Raw genomic sequence first — 17,614 nt, forward strand, 5'->3', positions numbered from 1 at the left:
TAAGGCTTTCATCTCTACTCTCTCCATTGTTTTATGCATTGCACAAAGTGTTCTAGTTGGGCTCGGGAAAGAGATGTGCGTCACCCTTTCCACATGATTAGTCATCTACTCATGCAACTTTTCACATTACCAGAAAGGAAAGATGATGAGAAGAGACCTGTATATGCACATCCACTGAAGAGGGAAGGGGTGTGTGTGTGTGTGTGTGTGTGTGTGTGTGTGTGTGTGTGTGTGTGTGTGTGTGTGTGTTGTGCTCCGACTATAAATGGTACACCATGAGTCACCATTAAGTAACTTTGCTTCACCTCACCATCACCCACATGTGGTGTATGTGCTACCACCGTGTCTCTGCTCCCTGCGCTGTGAGTCAGTCAGTGGAGATGTGTGTCGGAAACAGCGCAGGGCCAGAGAGGCCAAACAACATCTGCACGGACCCTATGGGCAGCGCACTTGACTGGACGAAGCTGCTGTGTGGTGAGAGGGGAGGGATATTGTGTCTACGTTGAGTGCATTATGTGTGTGTCGGTGAGAGGGGTGAAAGAGCGAGAGAGATTGGAGAGAGAGAGAGAGATGGAGAGAGACAGAATAAGAGAGAAAGGGGAGAGAGAAAGACAGAAAATGAGAGAAAGGGGACAGAGAGAGAGAGAGAGAGAGAGAGAGACAGAGAGAGAGACAGAGAGAGAGAGATAGACAGAAACAGAGAGAGAGAGGAGCCACTTTATCCAAGTTTCTATTCTAATCTAGACCATCAGCAACAGCTCCCCTGTGGTCGTGACTATATAAGAGCCCCACGTTGTCTTGCATTCTCAACAACAAAAGAAACAAAGGCACAAACACAAACAAGCTAAAACTAGCTGGTTCTTAAAAGACCCTGGGTATCTTTCTACAGCAAGGCAGGTTCGGTACAAAAGTGAAAAACGAGGTAACAGAGAGAAAATAATCTATCATTCTCTATCATTCTTTCTCTCCCTCTACACACCAGATCTGGGTTCCAATTCTATTTGAAATTACACTGAGTGAACAAAACATTAAGAACACCTGCTCTGTCCATGACATACAATATACTGACCAGGTGAACCCAGGTAAAAGCTATGATCCCTTATTGAGATCCCTTATTGATGTCAATGTTAAATCCACTTCAATTAGTGTAGATGAAGGGGAGGAGAAAGGTTTAAGAAGGATTTTTAAGAAGGATTTTTAAGACTTGAGACAATTGAGACATGGATTGTGTATGTGTGCCATTCAGAGGGTGAATGGACAAGACAAAACATTTAATTGCCTTTGAACAGAGTATGGTAGTAGGTGCCAGGCGCACCAGTTTGTGTCAAGAACTGCAACGCTTCTGGGTTTTTTCCGCTCTTAACAGTTTCCTGTGTGTATCAAGTGTGGTCCACCACCCAAAGGGCATCCAGACAACTTGACACAACTGTGGGAAGCATTGGAGTCAACATGGGCCAGCATCCCTGTGGAATGCTTTCGACACCTTGTAGAGTCCACGACGAATTGAGGCTGTTGTGAGGGCTAATGTTCGGTATACTCAGTGTATTTTCAATACTGGATCTGTGCTTGATTCAGTACGCCTGTCGCAAAGGAACCAATAGAAAAGTCTCAAAAGTGTTTTATTTAGCCTCCTTGCACTCCAGGTAGCAAACGCAAAATATTTCAAATCGTTTAAAAAAAACTCAGGTCTGCTCTCCTTACACTGATTATAACATAGAGAGGAAGTTATAAATCCAGTCTGTTAAAACCCTATTGTAAATGAAACCCCAGTGGGACAGGGACTGTAAAAACAGAGAGGAGGCCGACAGCAACGTAAACACACACCGGCTCCAGTCTGTAATCACCCAAACGGATCACCCTCACCGCTCATTCCAGACCAGTCCCAATCAAAGCATTTCCTGTCCGTCCCACTGGCCTGATATCCAATCAGCCTGATTATTTGGGGCACCACTGGATTCTCAATGCACTGGGCAGACACAGGCTAGAGCAAGGTTTCCCAAACTTGGTCCTGGGGCCCTCCCTGGGTGCACGTTTTCATTTTTGCCCGAGCATTACACAGCTGATTCAAATCATCAAAGCTTGACGATGAGTTGGATTTTTGAATCAGATGTGTAGTGCTACGACCAAAACTAAAATATGAACCCAGGGGGGGCTCCAGCACCAAGTTTGGGAAACACTGGGCTAGAGGAAGGCTCGTATGAGGACAACTACACTACACTACTACACTACCCATGATGCCACAGGTAATATGGCGACCATGATTGTTGATGTAAATCCACAATATGTACTACATTTATTTTACATGTATGTGTAGCAATTAACATCATTGCACTTGAAGTGTGTGGGTGTGAATAATGTGCATCCAATGATAGATAGGAAGGATCAAATGACAGGTGTGATGCTTTTTCTTGGAACATCTCAATCAGGATCATTGAACGAGCCATTAAAAATCCTGGATTCGAATCAAACGCGGCACACGGACGCGAGTCAATAGGGTGAATTAGTGATATTATGAGTTATACTGGTACAGTATGCAGTAGGAAAACACAGGTAACACTGATCAACAACCATGTCATGTTGATCCACTAAATAGGTCACCCGCAAGAATGTCAACTGGTAAACAAAGCAAAAATGACAAAGTCCCTTACATGTACAGTAACAACAAACAAATGAATACCTTTGGGAAAAAGCCACTGAGTGACTAGACCTGTTTCCTAGCTTAGAGTCAATGAAAGCTGTTTTTGTTTAGTGGCTTTCTCTTGAAGGGGCCTGAGATACTGTAATCTCCTGTCTCTGCGTTGAAGGGTGCTACTTAGACACAACGAAAAGCCCTGGACACAGTCACAAAGGCGACTCTGTACTAGACTCCACATTTTGTCCACAGACGTAGGACACAACATTGATGGGCCATCAAAAGTAACCCACATTAAGGGCAGAACAACTGTTTTGGATCATTCCCCATCCTTTTAAAATAGGCCATTAGGCATACTATATGTGCTTGAATTTGCCAATGATTCCACCTGAAAAGGTCAGGAAAATAAAGGCCATGATATGACAACAACATATACTCCCAAAATCACCAAAAACTGGAGATGCAATAAACAAAAGAAAACAAGGTGATGACTAAAGGGGTCCTGGCTCATATTGCCACATAACTACATAGGAGCCATTATCACGAGCCCATCCTCCCCAATTCAGGTGCCACCAACCTCCTGTGATGGGTTGGAATAATGGTTCATTGTTTAGCTAGCTAGCTAGCTACATGTCTAAACAAAAGACTCCACAGATGATTACATGACCCCTTCTAGTTAGCCAGGTGTGTCTGGAGGTGATTACGGCCATATTTTGTATAATAATGATAAAATATTGTATCTGTATATTTGTATCTGGAATTTGTCTTTCAGCATCAGTAGAACCCGACTGACTCTCCTCCACCAGTCATACAAGGAGAATGTTCTAATGCCTCTCATCAAAAAGAGAGTCGGCCCAAGCGAGCACAGGTCACACCTGAAGCATGAGGACTTGCAGTGAGTTGTGAACTTCGTCAACAACTATGCAGAGGATAATGCAATAGTATTACCAGGACGCCACCCAAGACACAAACACTTTGGGGGAAAGCTGCTGCCATCTCATGTGACAAAAGCAGCAGTGTGGCGTCTCCACAAGGAATCGATGACAACACTTGGAATGTAAAGCATAAACAACACGTTTTCATTATTTCATTTACCTCCAACATGATTGGCACTACTTTAATTGATCTCACATTATTTGTGTATTTTTCACAGGTACATGTAGTCAGGCTGTCTTCCTTCAGGAATCTATGGAGAAATTGCTGGTGTGGTCAAGGACAGCACTGTGACCGGGGGTCAACATCCCACAACAGGTTGGACTGCAGAATGGTATGGTGCTGGTGGAAAGTTATGGCTGGCAACAAAACATGACTGCGTACTTCAGGCCGCAACCACAGATCAAGTAGTACCAGCACTTCAGGTGAATATCATTTTCACTGCATTGTATGAGGTTATTCTTATTATCTATACTTGGGAGGTGAATTGATGTTATGCAAGGTTGTAATGTCTTCTACATTTTTTGGGGTCTATTTTCCTGTTTTACAGCTTCAATGCTCTAGAGCCTGGTGTTGTTGTCTGTCACGACTTCCGCCAAAGTCGGCCCCTCTCCTTGTTTGGGCGGCGTTCGACGCCACCGGCTTTCTAGCCATCGCCGCTCCATTTTTCATTTATCCATTTGTTTTGTCTTGTTCCCTGCACACCTGGTTTTCATTCCCCAATCACACTACATGTATTTATTCCTCTGTTCCCCCTCATGTACTTGTGTGAGATTGTTTTGTGTTACGTGTCTATGTTGACGTGCTTTACTGGTATGTGTTTATTCTGTGTTTTATTTCACGAGGTATGTTATTGTGTTTATACAATATTATTGTGACCGTTTGCGCGTTTGCACTTTTGCATTGGCTGGAGGTTTTGACGCAGTGGCGTCCGTCTGTTGGTTTCTCCTGCCTTAATAAAGTGTGCGCCTGTTCACAACTCTCTGCTCTCCTGCACCTGACTCCGCTCCCAGTACGCACGCCATTGACATTGTCGCCAAGGAGCATTCGGACTCAGTCAGGACCAGGTTTCAGCTGCTGCGCAACGCTGACGTCCATCCTCCCATAGATGGTCTGCCTGTACAAGCACCACTTGGACTGGACACAACTAGACAAACCTATTTTTTTTTAGAAGATCAGGGAGTTTTGCACATCACAATCTCCCTACCATCAATTGCACATCTCTAGCCATAGCCACAGAAAAACGATATAGTTAGAATTGGTCCGTAGTTGCATTAGTCAGTTTTTTGTCCAAAATATTGAGTCATTGAAACTGAAACAGTGCATCCCGAATGGTTGAAGGCAGCAAACAATGTACCAGGCCAGCTGTGATTTACAACCTGATAGCAATATTTGCTGGACTACCAAGAAATGTATTGTTGAATTTTATTAATCATGCATTGAGCTGTATCCATCTATTATACCAACAATGCCTTACTCTACGCCATGGAATTTTTTGTCAACTATAACTTATTTTTAAAACCTTTTATAAACTTGGTTTTGTAGCATAAACTGGGAATTTGATATGTATGACTGATATTATGATTGTCTTTTTGTTTCATATCCGCAAAGTAGTTCAAACGCTCTCTGTAACACTTTAAAGTACAGTAGGTGCTGATTGACATATGACCAGTCTGACCGACAATAGTGCCGAACAGTTTACAAGCAACCAATGTGTGTCCAGTGATGTCGTCAGGCAAAAGCATGTAGTCAACACGGTAGACCTTGTGCTTCTGCACTGAGCAACCAATGAGCTGCTAAATCTATCCTTCAACCCCTCATTATACGCAGTCAATCAAGACTTAAAAGAAAATACAAACTTACTAGGAAAGCTGGAGAGGGGCTTTGACTCATGCTCTCCTTCTCTCCCTCCACCTCTCTCTTTCTCTCTCTCCCTCCCTCTTCCCCTCTCCCCACCCTCCTTAGCTCTCTCTCTCTCTCTCCCTCTCGCTCTCTCTCTCTCTGTGTAGGCAAGTGCTAATTGATGAGAAGTTGGAACCTTGTTATGTTTTGTTTAAACACCAAGGCTTTGCCTCAGTATCAACAAAGCCTGGAAGATCTAAACACTGCCATATGTCAACCAATACTTTCTAACTCTGGCTGTGAGTACTCTGCTCCCCTCCCTCCCGTCCAAACTGCAGGTTGACGTTTATTGTCATGAATCTTGCCCTGGAGGCAGAACTGAGCGATTTCCGCTAGATGGGCCAGCTGCAAAGTCAAAATTGGCTATATTGTAAAAATTCATGAACACAAAAGTGTAAGGTTAGAGTTAGGCATTAGGGTCAGCTGTGTGTTTAAGGTTAGGATTAAGGTTAGGGTGTCACACCCTGACCTTAGTTATCTTTGTTTTCTTTATTATTTAGGTTAGGTCAGGGTGTGACGAGGGTGGTATGTGTTTTTTGTCTTCTCTAGGGTTTTTGTATATATATGGGGTTTTGGTATGTCTAGGTAAATGTAGGTCTATGGTGGCCTGAATTGGTTCCCAATCAGAGGCAGCTGTTTATCGTTGTCTCTGATTGGGGATCCTATTTAGGTTGCCATTTCCCATTTTGGTTTTGTGGGTTATTGTCTATGTGTAGTTGCATGTCAGCACTCGGTCGATATAGAGTCAAGGTTTGTTTAGTGTGTTTCCTTTAAAGAAGAATGTATTCATATCACACTGCGCCTTGGTCTTCTCTATACGACGAACATAGGGTTAGCTTTAAAATTGTATGACTTTATGACTTGTGTTAACTTGTGACCACTCTGCAGAGCTGCCTCCAAGATTCATGACAATAAATGTCAACCTACATCCAAACCACTGGAGTGAGTGGCGGTCCGCTCCTATCTTACACTCCTGGGCCCGTATTCACAAATTGTGTCAGAGTAGCAGTCCTGATCTAGGATCTGTGGCACTGTGGGGATATGGGCCCTGAGCTCCCAACATCCTAGTTAGACACAAATATAACAACACCTTCAAATACTGTAAAACCTCACAACACCAAGTCTGCTGGAGGAAGTTTGTGTATGGCCTATGCCCTCCAAGGAGCGAATGGGTTTGAGACAAGTAAGTGAAACCCATTTCGGTAACAACAAATCTACACTTTACCTTACCTGGAGTAGGTCACACAGCTATGGGTTTTGGGAACTACCTAAGAACTACACAATAAATAATCAGTTAGGGCAAACTTTCGGCTGGCATTATTGGTGTTTAACAAAAGTATTGAATGTTTCTAGAAGAGAACTACAGCGTGGATGACCCCCAGCGGGGTAGTTGCACTGAATCAGTATCATTCCTTTGTTTGTGCTTTCCAAACTTCGCCAATAGATATTTGAATGCTTATGTTAAGTCACCTAGTCACCACAAAGAGAATGTCTCTTGACCATAATGGAGGTATAACCTTTAGGATGAACCTTGGACCAGACTACTCACCTGGCTTGGTGACCGAAACTCCTGGTTATTGTCATTCATGTACATGTTGTCACCATCAAACTGTGAACAGAAAAAGAAAAACAAACATTTTGTGAATAATAAGCAAGATAGCGGTCCTCCAGAGTGGTACTGCGTCGCAGTGCTAGAGGCGTCACTACAGACCCAGGTTCCATCCCATTCTGTGTCACAACCGGCCCGTGATCGGGAGTCCCATAGGGTGTCGCACAATTGGCCCAGCATTCGGTCGTCAGTTGAACGTTGTTTCCGCCAACACATTGCTGCGGGTTAAGCGTGCAAGTGTTGAGAAGCGCGGTTTAGGTGGGTCGTGTTTCTGAATACGCATGACTCGACCTTTTCCTCCCAAGTTGCAGCGATGAGACAAGATTGAAATTGGGAATAAAAAAGGGGGTAAAAAATGATTTTATAAATAAGCAAAGAGAAGTAGTGAAGGCTCTACGGGAGGCAAGGAGCGTGAGTCTAATGACATTCACTAAACCTCGTTGCGGTGGCTTCGGTAATTACTGTTCGTCAGTGGGGCGGTAATTAGTTGAGCCGAGTGACAAGCGTTGGGCTTTCCCTGTGGGGTTGTTCATACCGTGTGTGTGTGTGTGTGTGTGTGTGCGTACACTGTCTGTGTGCGTGCATGTCCGAGTGCTGTTGAAGTTAGGTGATCCATGTCTCTCACAGGTAGGTAATAAGGAGTGTTCTAGTCATGGAGAGAACACTTGCCAAAACAAATGCCAAAACACTGCTAATTATGTTTTAATAAAGGATTAATACACAAGGGGGCGTGATTCATTGTGGTTTTAGAACTGCTGTGCTCATACAGTACATATGAGACAAAGCCAAGGCTTCACACGCCTCTTGGCCTATCAGATTGCATGGCAGAATGTTATGATATGGCCCTAAATGCCTAAAACTGGTTTTAACTACAGTATGTTGCTATGGTTAGCTTAACTGACTGGTCAATACTTAACAACCCCTGGGAAAGATACTAAGAGGCCCGTTTAAGGGCTCTGGGCCAGATATATCAAGCGTCTCAGATTAGGAGTGCCGATTTGGGATCAGTTTAGCATTTTTGTTCAAAATTAATAATATTACATTGACAGGGAGGACCTGATCCTAGATCAGTACTACTATTAAGTTGGAATCATCCTGCCTATCTGAGGAAAGATTGATGGTAGTGTGCTCAATCACAATAGGCAGTGGTGGAAAAAGTACCCAATAGTCACAATAGTCATACTTGTCTCAGCCTCCAGTATTTATGCTGCAGTAGTTTGTGTCGGGGGGCTAGGGTCAGTTTGTTATATCTGGAGTACTTCTCCTGTCCTATTCGGTGTCCTGTGTGAATCTAAGTGTGCGTTCTCTAATTCTCTCCTTCTCTCTTTCTTTCTCTCTCTCGGAGGACCTGAGCCCTAGGACCATGCCCCAGGACTACCTGACGTGATGACTCCTTACTGTCCCCAGTCCACCTGGCCGTGCTGCTGCTCCAGTTTCAACTGTTCTGCCTTATTATTATTCGACCATGCTGGTCATTTATGAACATTTGAACATCTTGGCCATGTTCTGTTATAATCTCCACCCGGCACAGCCAGAAGAGGACTGGCCACCCCACATAGCCTGGTTCCTCTCTAGGTTTCTTCCTAGGTTTTGGCCTTTCTAGGGAGTTTTTCCTAGCCACCGTGCTTCTACACCTGCATTGCTTGCTGTTTGGGGTTTTAGGCCGGGTTTCTGTACAGCACTTTGAGACATCAGCTGATGTACGAAGGGCTATATAAATACATTTTATTTTATTTTTGATTTGACTTGAGTAAATGTAAAGATAACTTAATAGAAAATGACTCAAGTAGAAGTAAAAATCTACTTGAGTAAAAATCTAAAAGTATTTGGTTTAAAATATACTTAAGTATAAAAAGTAAATGTAATTGCTAAAATATACTTCAGTATCAAAAGTAAAATTCTAAATCATTTTAAATTCCTTATATCAAGCAAAGTAGATGGCACCATTTAAAAAATATATATATTTTTTAGGACAGTCAGTGGGACACTCCAACATTCAGACATCATTTACAAACAAAGCATGTGTGTTTAGAAAGTCCGCCAGATCAGAGGCGGTAGCGATGACCAGGGATGTTCTGTGATAAGTGTGTGAATTGGACAATTTAAGCATTCAAAATGTAATGAGTACTTTGGGTGTCAAGGAAAATGTATGGAGTAAAAAGTACAATATTTTCATAAGGAATGTAATGAAGTAGAAGTAGTTCAAAATATAAATAGTAAAGTACAGATACCCCAAAAAACTACTTAAGTAGTACTTTAAAGTATGTTTACTTAAGTACTTTACACCAGTGACGATAGTCATCTAAAGACTCATCTTTTAAGAATAGGGAAAGTTCACAAAGCCCAAACTGAGAACACTACAAAAGAATAAGATGGTAGCAATTGGGATGGTGAAAAAAGTGTTATTGCCCAACAGAAGGGAATGTAAATATATTCCCTGTGCAACCTTGGACTCTCCATAGCAATCAGCTCTGTAGTGAAGCGGTTTGATAAAACTTGACAGTGACCTCACCGCCCATCGGGTAATACAGAAAGTTCACACATATCAACGCCAGCTCTCAAACTGCTGTGGAAGTGCTGAAAGACATGAAGAAGAGCCAATGTTTTCTTGTTTATTGACAAAAGTAATTCTTTGCATAGCGCATATCACCTAGCTCTGTGTGAAATGGAACAGACAGACCGCAATGAAAACATGATCAAACTAGACAGCATTCCATTTCAAATTCCAGAGATGTGGAGGTACATGGCGATTTGGTGTGTGGTATTTTCCGAGCCAGAAGACATGGACTGAAGGTTTACTACCTAGATAAACAGAAGAAAAATATCAGGGAACACAAATGGGCCACTACAATTAGCTAAGAAATTATGTCCTGAGAGCACTAATGGATACAATTCCTGAGGTCGAACGAAAACACCCACAATGGAAGACATTAAAAACTATTTCATAAGAGGGGAGAGTGGTAGATAAAGAGAGAGAGAGAGATGTGATAGATACAGTGCCTTCAGAAAGTATTCACACCCCTTGACTTTTTCCACATTTTGTTGTTTTACAGCCTGAATTTCAATTGATTACATTTAGATTTTTTTTCACTGGCCTACACACAATATCCCATAATGTCAAAGTGGAATTAATAAAAAAGGAAAATATGAAATGTCTTCATTCAATAAGTATTCAACCCCATTTGTTATGGCAAGCCTAAACATGTTCAGGATTAAAAATGTGTAACAAGTCACAAGTTGCATGGACTCACTCTGTGTGCAATAATAGTGTTTAACATGATTTTTTAATGAATACCTCATCTCTGTAGCCCACACATACAATTATCTGTAAGGTCTCTACAGATTCAAACACAAAGATCAGGGATGTTTTTCAATGCCTCACAAAGAATGGCACCTATTGGTTGATGGGTAAAAACACAAAAAGCAGACATTGAATATTATTTTTGAGCGTGGTGAAGTTATTAATTACACTTTGGATGGGGTTTCAATATACCCAGTCACTACAAAGATACAGGCGTCCTTCCTAACTTAGTTACCGGAGAGGAAGGAAGCCGCTCAGGGATTTCACCATGTGGTCAATGATGACTTTAAAACATTTACATAGTTTTCTCCCATCACAGCCATTAAACTAAGGATGGATCAAGAAAATTGTAGTTACTCCACAATGCTAACCTAATTGACAGAGTGAAAAGAAGGTAGCCTGTACAGAATTTTCTTTCTCTCTAAAACATGCATCCTGTTTGCAACAAGAAATGTGGCAAGGCAATTCACTTTTTTTGTTCTGAATACAAAGTGATATGTTTGGGGTAAATCCAATATAACACATTATTGAGTACCACTCTCCATATTTTCCACCATAGTGGTGGCTGCATCATGTTATGTATATGCTTATAATCGTTAAGGCATGGGGAGTTTTTCAGGATTGTCTCTCCTCGTTCACTCCGTTTGACTCTCCTGCACCTGACTTCCCTGCCACCTATACACACGACTCTGACAGAATCTCTGACCATAAAAATATGAAGTCAGCAGGAGAGGACACGCTCATGGAGGTGGAGGAATGCGTCCGGGAACAAGCGGAGGAGATTGACTGTTTGAGCGTCGTCATGGATCGCATTGTCAAGAATATGGACCGCTGGGAGAGACAGGGAGTTTCTCCAGCGCCTCCACCACCACAACCGGGATCTCCCCTGAACGCTTTTCCCCCTCCTGAACCGAACAAGATCCATATTTCCCTACCCACGGGATACAAATGAGATACTGCCGGCTGCCAGGGTTTCCTCCTTAAACTGAACTTGTATCTGGCCACAGTCTCCCCAGTACCATCGGACCGTGAGAAGAGTTGCGCCCTCGTCTCATGCCTCACTGGGAAAGCCCTGGAGTGGGCCAGCGCTGTGTGTAAAGAGGAGGATGCGGCGTTGGACCATTTTGAGGAGTTCACCCGCCATTTCTGGATAGTATTCGACCATCCATCCGAAGGCAAAACGGCGAGTGAGCGCCTCTATCATCTGAGGCAGGAGACGAGGAGTGCACAGGAGTTTGCTTTGGAGTTTAGGACCTTGGCTGCCGGCGCTGGATGAGCGACAGGGCCCTGATCGACCATTACCGTTGTAGTCTAAGCGAGGACGTCCGTTGGGAGCTGGCCTGTAGAGACACCACCCTCACCTTCGACCAGCTGGTGGACATGTCCATCAGGCTGGACAACATGCTGGCTACTCGTGGACATCTAGATCGGGGTCTGGTTGTTCCATCCTCCCGCACCCTCTCTCCCGAACCTATGGAATTGGGAGGGCTGGTGCGCAGGGAGACCGGAGGGGGTTCCCGCTCGATCACCATCTATGGTCGCAGAGAGCACACTGCTGGTCGGTGCCGGGTTGGTTCCTCTGGGAATAGAGAAGGCAGGCAGGGCCCTCTGTTGCACTAATGTTTGTCTCTGTCACTTTTCCGGATTTTTCCCTGCATTCCCAGTATAAGGCGCTAGTAGATTCAGGCGCGGCTGGGAATTTTTAGTTTAGGGATCCCTATTGTTTCTGTGGATATGCCTTTCCCTATTCATGCCTTAGATAGTCGACCATTAGGGTCAGGGTTTATCAGGGAGGTCACCGCACCTTTGTGTATGATAACGCAGGAGGGTCACAAGGAGAAGATTAGTCTTTCCCTTATTGATTCTCCTACGTATTCTGTGGTGATAGGCCTACCCTGGTTAGCTTGTCATAACCCCACTGTTTCTTGGCCACAGAGGGCTCTCACAGGGTGGACGCGAGAGTGCTCAGGTAGGTGTTTAGGGGTTTCCGTTGGTGCTACTACGGTGGAAAGTCCAGGCCAGGTCTCCACCGTGCGTATTCCCCCCGAATATGCCAATTTGGCTCTCGCCTTCTGTACCACCCCATCGACGGGGGGATTGTGCGATAGATCTCCTGGTAGACGTTGCATATCCCAGGAGTCACGTGTATCCCCTGTCGCAAGCGGAGACGGTGGCTATGGAGACGTATGTTTCTGAATCCCTGCGTCAGGGGTACATTCAGCAATCCATTTCACCCGTCTCTTCGAGTTTCTTTTTTGTGAAAAAGAAGGATGGAGTGCGTACAATCTGGTGCGTATTCGGAAGGGTGATGAGTGGAAGACGGCATTTAGCACCACCTCAGGTCATTATGAGTACCTTGTCATGCCATATGGGTTTATGAATGCTCCATCACTCTTCCAATCATTTGTAGAAGAGATCTTCAGGGACCTGCACGGGCAGGGTGTAGTGGTGTATATCGATGATATTCTGATATACTCCGCTACACGCACCGAGCATATGTCCCTGGTGCGCAGGGTGCTTGGTCGCCTGTTGGAGCATGATCTATATGTCAAGGCTGAGAAATGCTTGTTCTTCCAACAATCCATCTCCTTCCTAGGGCATCGGATTTCCACTTCAGGAGTGGAAATGGAGAGTGACCCATTGCAGCCGTGCGTAATTGGCCGACTCCAACCACGGTAAAGGAAGTGCAGCGTTTTTTAGGGTTTGCCAATTACTACCGGAGGTTTATCCGGGGTTTTAGTCAGGTTGCTGCTCCCATTACCTCACTGCTAAAGGGGGGCCCGGTGCAGTTGCAGTGGTCGGCTGAGGCGAACAGGGCTTTTGGACACCTGAAGACTCTGTTTACCTCGGTGCCTATGTGGCTCATCCGGATCCCTCTTTGCCATTCATAGTGGAGGTGGACGCATCCGAAGCTGGGATAGGAGCAGTGCTCTCTCAGCGCTCGGGTACGCCACTGAAGCTTCGCCCCTGTGCTTTCTTTTCGAAGAAGCTCAGCCCGGCAGAGCGAAACTATGATGTGGGGGACCGGGAGCTGTTAGCTGTCGTAAAAGCCTTGAAAGCGTGGAGGCATTGGCTTGAGGGGGCTAAACACCCTTTTCTCATCTGGACTGACCACCGCAATCTGGAGTACATCCGGCAGGCGGAGAGACTGAATCCTCGCCAGGCAAGGTGGGCCATGTTTTTCACTCATTTTGTGTTTACTCTTTCTTATAGACCAGGCTCCCAGAACGTCAAGGCAGACACATTGTCCCGGCTGTATGACACAGAGGAGCGGTCCATGGATCCCACTCCCATACTCCCAGCTTCGTGTTTGGTGGCGCCAGTAGTGTGGGAGCTGGACGCGTGCAGAGCCCTCTCCCCCTGAGTGTCCAGCTGGTCGTCTGTACGTTCCGTCTGCTGTCCGCGGCCGATTGATCTATTGGGCTCACACGTCACCCTCCTCTGGTCATCCTGGGATAGGTCGGACGATGCGCTGTCTTGATGGAAGGTACTGGTGGCCCACTTTAGCTAAGGACGTGAGGATTTATGTTTCCTCCTGCTCGGTGTGCGCCCAGTGCAAGGCTCCTAGACACCTGCCCAGAGGTGCTACAACGTTTACCCGTTCCTCAACGGCTGTGGTCGCACCTGTTGGTGGATTTTTTGACTGATTTTCCACCTTCACAGGGTTACACCACGATCCTGGTTGTTGTGGATCGGTTTTCGAAGTCCTGTCGTCTCCTCCCTTTGCCCGGTCTCCCTACGGCCTTAAAAACTGCAGAGGCCCTGTTTACACACGTTTTCCGGCACTATGGGGTGCCTGACGATATAGTGTCTGATTGAGGTCCCCAGTTCACATCAAGGGTCTGGAAGGCGTTCATGGAACGTCTGGGGATCTCGGTTAGTCTTACCTCAGGTTTTCACCCCGAGAGTTAACCAGGGTGTGGGTAAGTTTCTGCGGTCTTATTGCCAGGACCGGCCTGGGGGAGTGGGCGAAGAACTCGCTACGTCACTCCTCCACTAACCTTACTCCTTTTCAATGCGTATTTGGGTATCAGCCGGTTCTGGCTCCTTGGCATCAGAGTCAGACCGAGGCTCCTGCGGTGGACAATTGGTTTTGGTGCGCTGAGGAAACCTGGGAGGCAGCCCACGTCCACCTTCAGGGCGCCAGAAAATTGGCGCAGACTGTCGCCGCAGTAAGGCCCTGGTGTTCGCACCAGGGGACAGGGTCTGGTTCTCGACCTGAATCCTGCCCCTCCGCCTGCTCTGCCGGAAGCTGGGTCCGCGGTTTGTGGGGCCGTTTAAAGTCCTGAGGAGAGTGAACGAGGTATGTTATAGGTTACAACTGCCCACTAATTACCGTATTAACCCCTCGTTACATGTGTCTCTCCTCAGGCCGGTGGAGCTGGCCCGCTCCAGGAGGCTGAAGTGCGTGATGTTCCTCCGCCTCCTCTAGACATCGAGGGGGTACCGGCGTACTCTGTTCGATCCATTTTGGATTCGAGAAGTTGGGCGAGGGGCCTTCAGTACCTTGTGGACTGGGAGGGGTACGGGCCAGAGGAGAGATGCTGGGTTCCGTTGGAGCATGTGTTAGATCCTTCCATGTTAAAAGAATTCCACCGTCTCCATCCGGATCGCCCTGCACCTCGCCCTCCGGGTCGTCCCGAGGCCGCTGCTGGAGCCGCGTGTCAGGGGCGTGGTGCTGTCACGACTGCCTCTCCTTGTTCGGGCGGTGCTTGGCGGTCGAAGTCACCGGTCTTCTAGCCATCATTGATCCATTTTTCATTTTCCATTGGTTTTGTCTTGTCTTCCCACACACACACACACCTGTTTTCAATCCCATTCATTACCTGTTGTGTATTTAACCCTCTGTTTCCCCTCATGTCGTTGTCAGAGATTGTTTATTGTCAGTGTTGTGTTTATTGTATAGGTGCGCGACGGGTCCTCGTACCCATGTTTGTTTATATTCATTTCTTATTAGTGTTATGGAGCATGTTACGTGGACATTCATTAAAAGACTATTTTTCTCATTTTACACTCCGTTTGACTCTCCTGCGCCTGACTTCCCTGCCACCTATACACACGACTCTGACAAGGATAAAAAATAAACTGACTGGAGCTAAGTAGTGGCAAAATCCTGGAGGAAAATTTAGTTCAGTCTGCTTTCCACCAAACACTGGGAGATTAATTCACCTTTCAGCAGGACAATAACCTAAAACACAAGGCCAAATCTACACTGGAGTTGCTTACCAAGAAGACAGTGAATGTTCCTGAGTGGCCGAGTTATAGTCTTGACTTAAATCTGCTTGAAAATCTATGGCAAGACCTGAAAATGGTTGTCTTGCAATGATCAACAACCAATTTGACAGAGCTTGAAGAATTTTGAAAAAATCAATGGGCAAAGGTTTTCACAATCCAGGTGTGGAAAGCTCTTAGAGACTTACCCAGAAAGACTCACAGCTGTAATCGCTACCAATGGAGATTCTAACATGTATTGACCCAGGGGGTTGAATACTTATCTAACTAAGATATATTCATGTTTTATTTGTCTTTTTTTTTTATTTTATTTTTATTTTTTACAAACGTTTTTTTTTTAAATCCACTTTGAGATTAGAGTATTTTGTGAAGATCGTTGACAGAAAATGGCACTGTAGATAGATAGATGAGTTACTACAGACAGAGCATTAGAAAGAGAGCGAGAGAGAGACAGCGAGAGACGGGTTGTGTTCGAATACCAATACTTGCGTTCTAAATCGTAGGCATTTTTGGGATGCGAAAATTTAATTTCTAAAAATGTAGTATGTTTTAAATGCCAGGATGTCATACTGTTTTGGTTGTCATCTAGTCCAAATTCACTGCATGCTATTGAGGAAGAGAATCATCTATTCATAACCATGATCAGATTAGGGGACGTGCTGTACCAAAATGAATGAATGGCGGGAAACAACGCAATTCCACATTAGATGACGCATGTTGATATTTGTAGCTTACTGCATACGTTTTTTTTACTAAACAGTGTGTTCTAAATAGTATGTTGTTTGATCAGTACACAATATGCAGTTTTAGTAAGTAGTAGGCAACATGGATTTCAGACACGGCCAGGGAGAATGAAAGATACAGAGAAAAGAAGACAGAGAGGGATTCACAATTTACACCAAATTATTGCTAGTAATGACTGGGGAAGGAGCAGTGGCCCGAAGCAATGGTTGGTTAATGATGCATCTCAAGGAAACCTTGTGAGGATCGACTTGCTTATTCTAATAAACATTAATATTCGTCCCTATAGATTCACCACCCAGACACATAAATATGATGTCTTAATGACACCTCAGTTTCTTGTCTCCAATAATATATTTAACACATTTTTGCATGGCACGAAACACAATCATAATTAATTTTGGTTGTCAAAAGTTTGGACACACCTACTCATTCAAGTTAATATTATAATTTTGTATTTATTTAAAAAAAACTTTTCTACAATGTAGAATAATAATAATAATATTGAAAACACATATGGAATCATGTAGTAACCAAAAAAGTGTTAAACAAATCAATATATATATTAGATTCTTCAAAGTAACCACCCTTCCCCTTGATGACAGCTTTGCACACTCTTGGCATTCTCTCAACCAGCTTCATGAGGTAGTCACCTGGAGCACCTTGTTAAAAGTTCATTGCATGTATTATTATTATTGAGCCAGTCAGGTAGTATACAGAAGATATCCCTATTTGGTAAAAGACCAAGTATATATTATGGCGAGAACAGTTTAAATGCCAAGCACCTATATTCTGTTCACTTTGAATAGGTATGATATGTTCAGACATTTATCTTGGTGAAATCATTGGCCTATCTCCTTAAAAAACCGCACAACATACATTATGTGTACAATACCTTGATCAATGAGTGGTACGGGGTGATATAATTGTTTCATGAAAGCCTCTATATATGAGTTGAATTTCATCTATCAAAAACCACTGTCGTCGGTCGGCAGTTACATAAAGAGGTGAGGCTGGAAGAGACTCAGTCTGGTCTCATGTCAGGTCTCATAGTACAGTCAACAAATACAACAATTTTTAGATCCTTTTACCCTCTTCTTTTGAAAAATGGATACAAAATGTAAGTCTTTATCTGTGTAGTCACAGTCTTGTCTTTTCAACACTGACTTGGGACCATATCTGACGTTCAAATTGAATCCAACCGACTACCAATCAACCACCAAAAGGCCCCTATACAACAGAGAAAGGTCAGCCATTTTGTGGT

General features: G+C 44.4%; 1 protein-coding gene across 4 annotated transcripts in view; it reads right to left on the minus strand.

The window, feature by feature from the left end:
• Positions 1-17,614, minus strand: part of LOC112215963 (thymocyte selection-associated high mobility group box protein TOX) — a 124,821-nt gene that overhangs the window by 39,482 nt on the left and 67,725 nt on the right. For all 4 annotated transcript variants that reach the window (XM_042299389.1, XM_042299387.1, XM_042299390.1 and 1 more), the window contains one exon: positions 7,017-7,076. In XM_042299389.1, coding sequence (XP_042155323.1) covers positions 7,017-7,076 — 60 coding nt within the window. The remainder of the gene's footprint in view (positions 1-7,016; positions 7,077-17,614) is intronic.

The sequence above is a fragment of the Oncorhynchus tshawytscha genome, linkage group LG16, assembly GCF_018296145.1.
Source record: "Oncorhynchus tshawytscha isolate Ot180627B linkage group LG16, Otsh_v2.0, whole genome shotgun sequence".
NCBI lineage: Eukaryota > Metazoa > Chordata > Actinopteri > Salmoniformes > Salmonidae > Oncorhynchus > Oncorhynchus tshawytscha.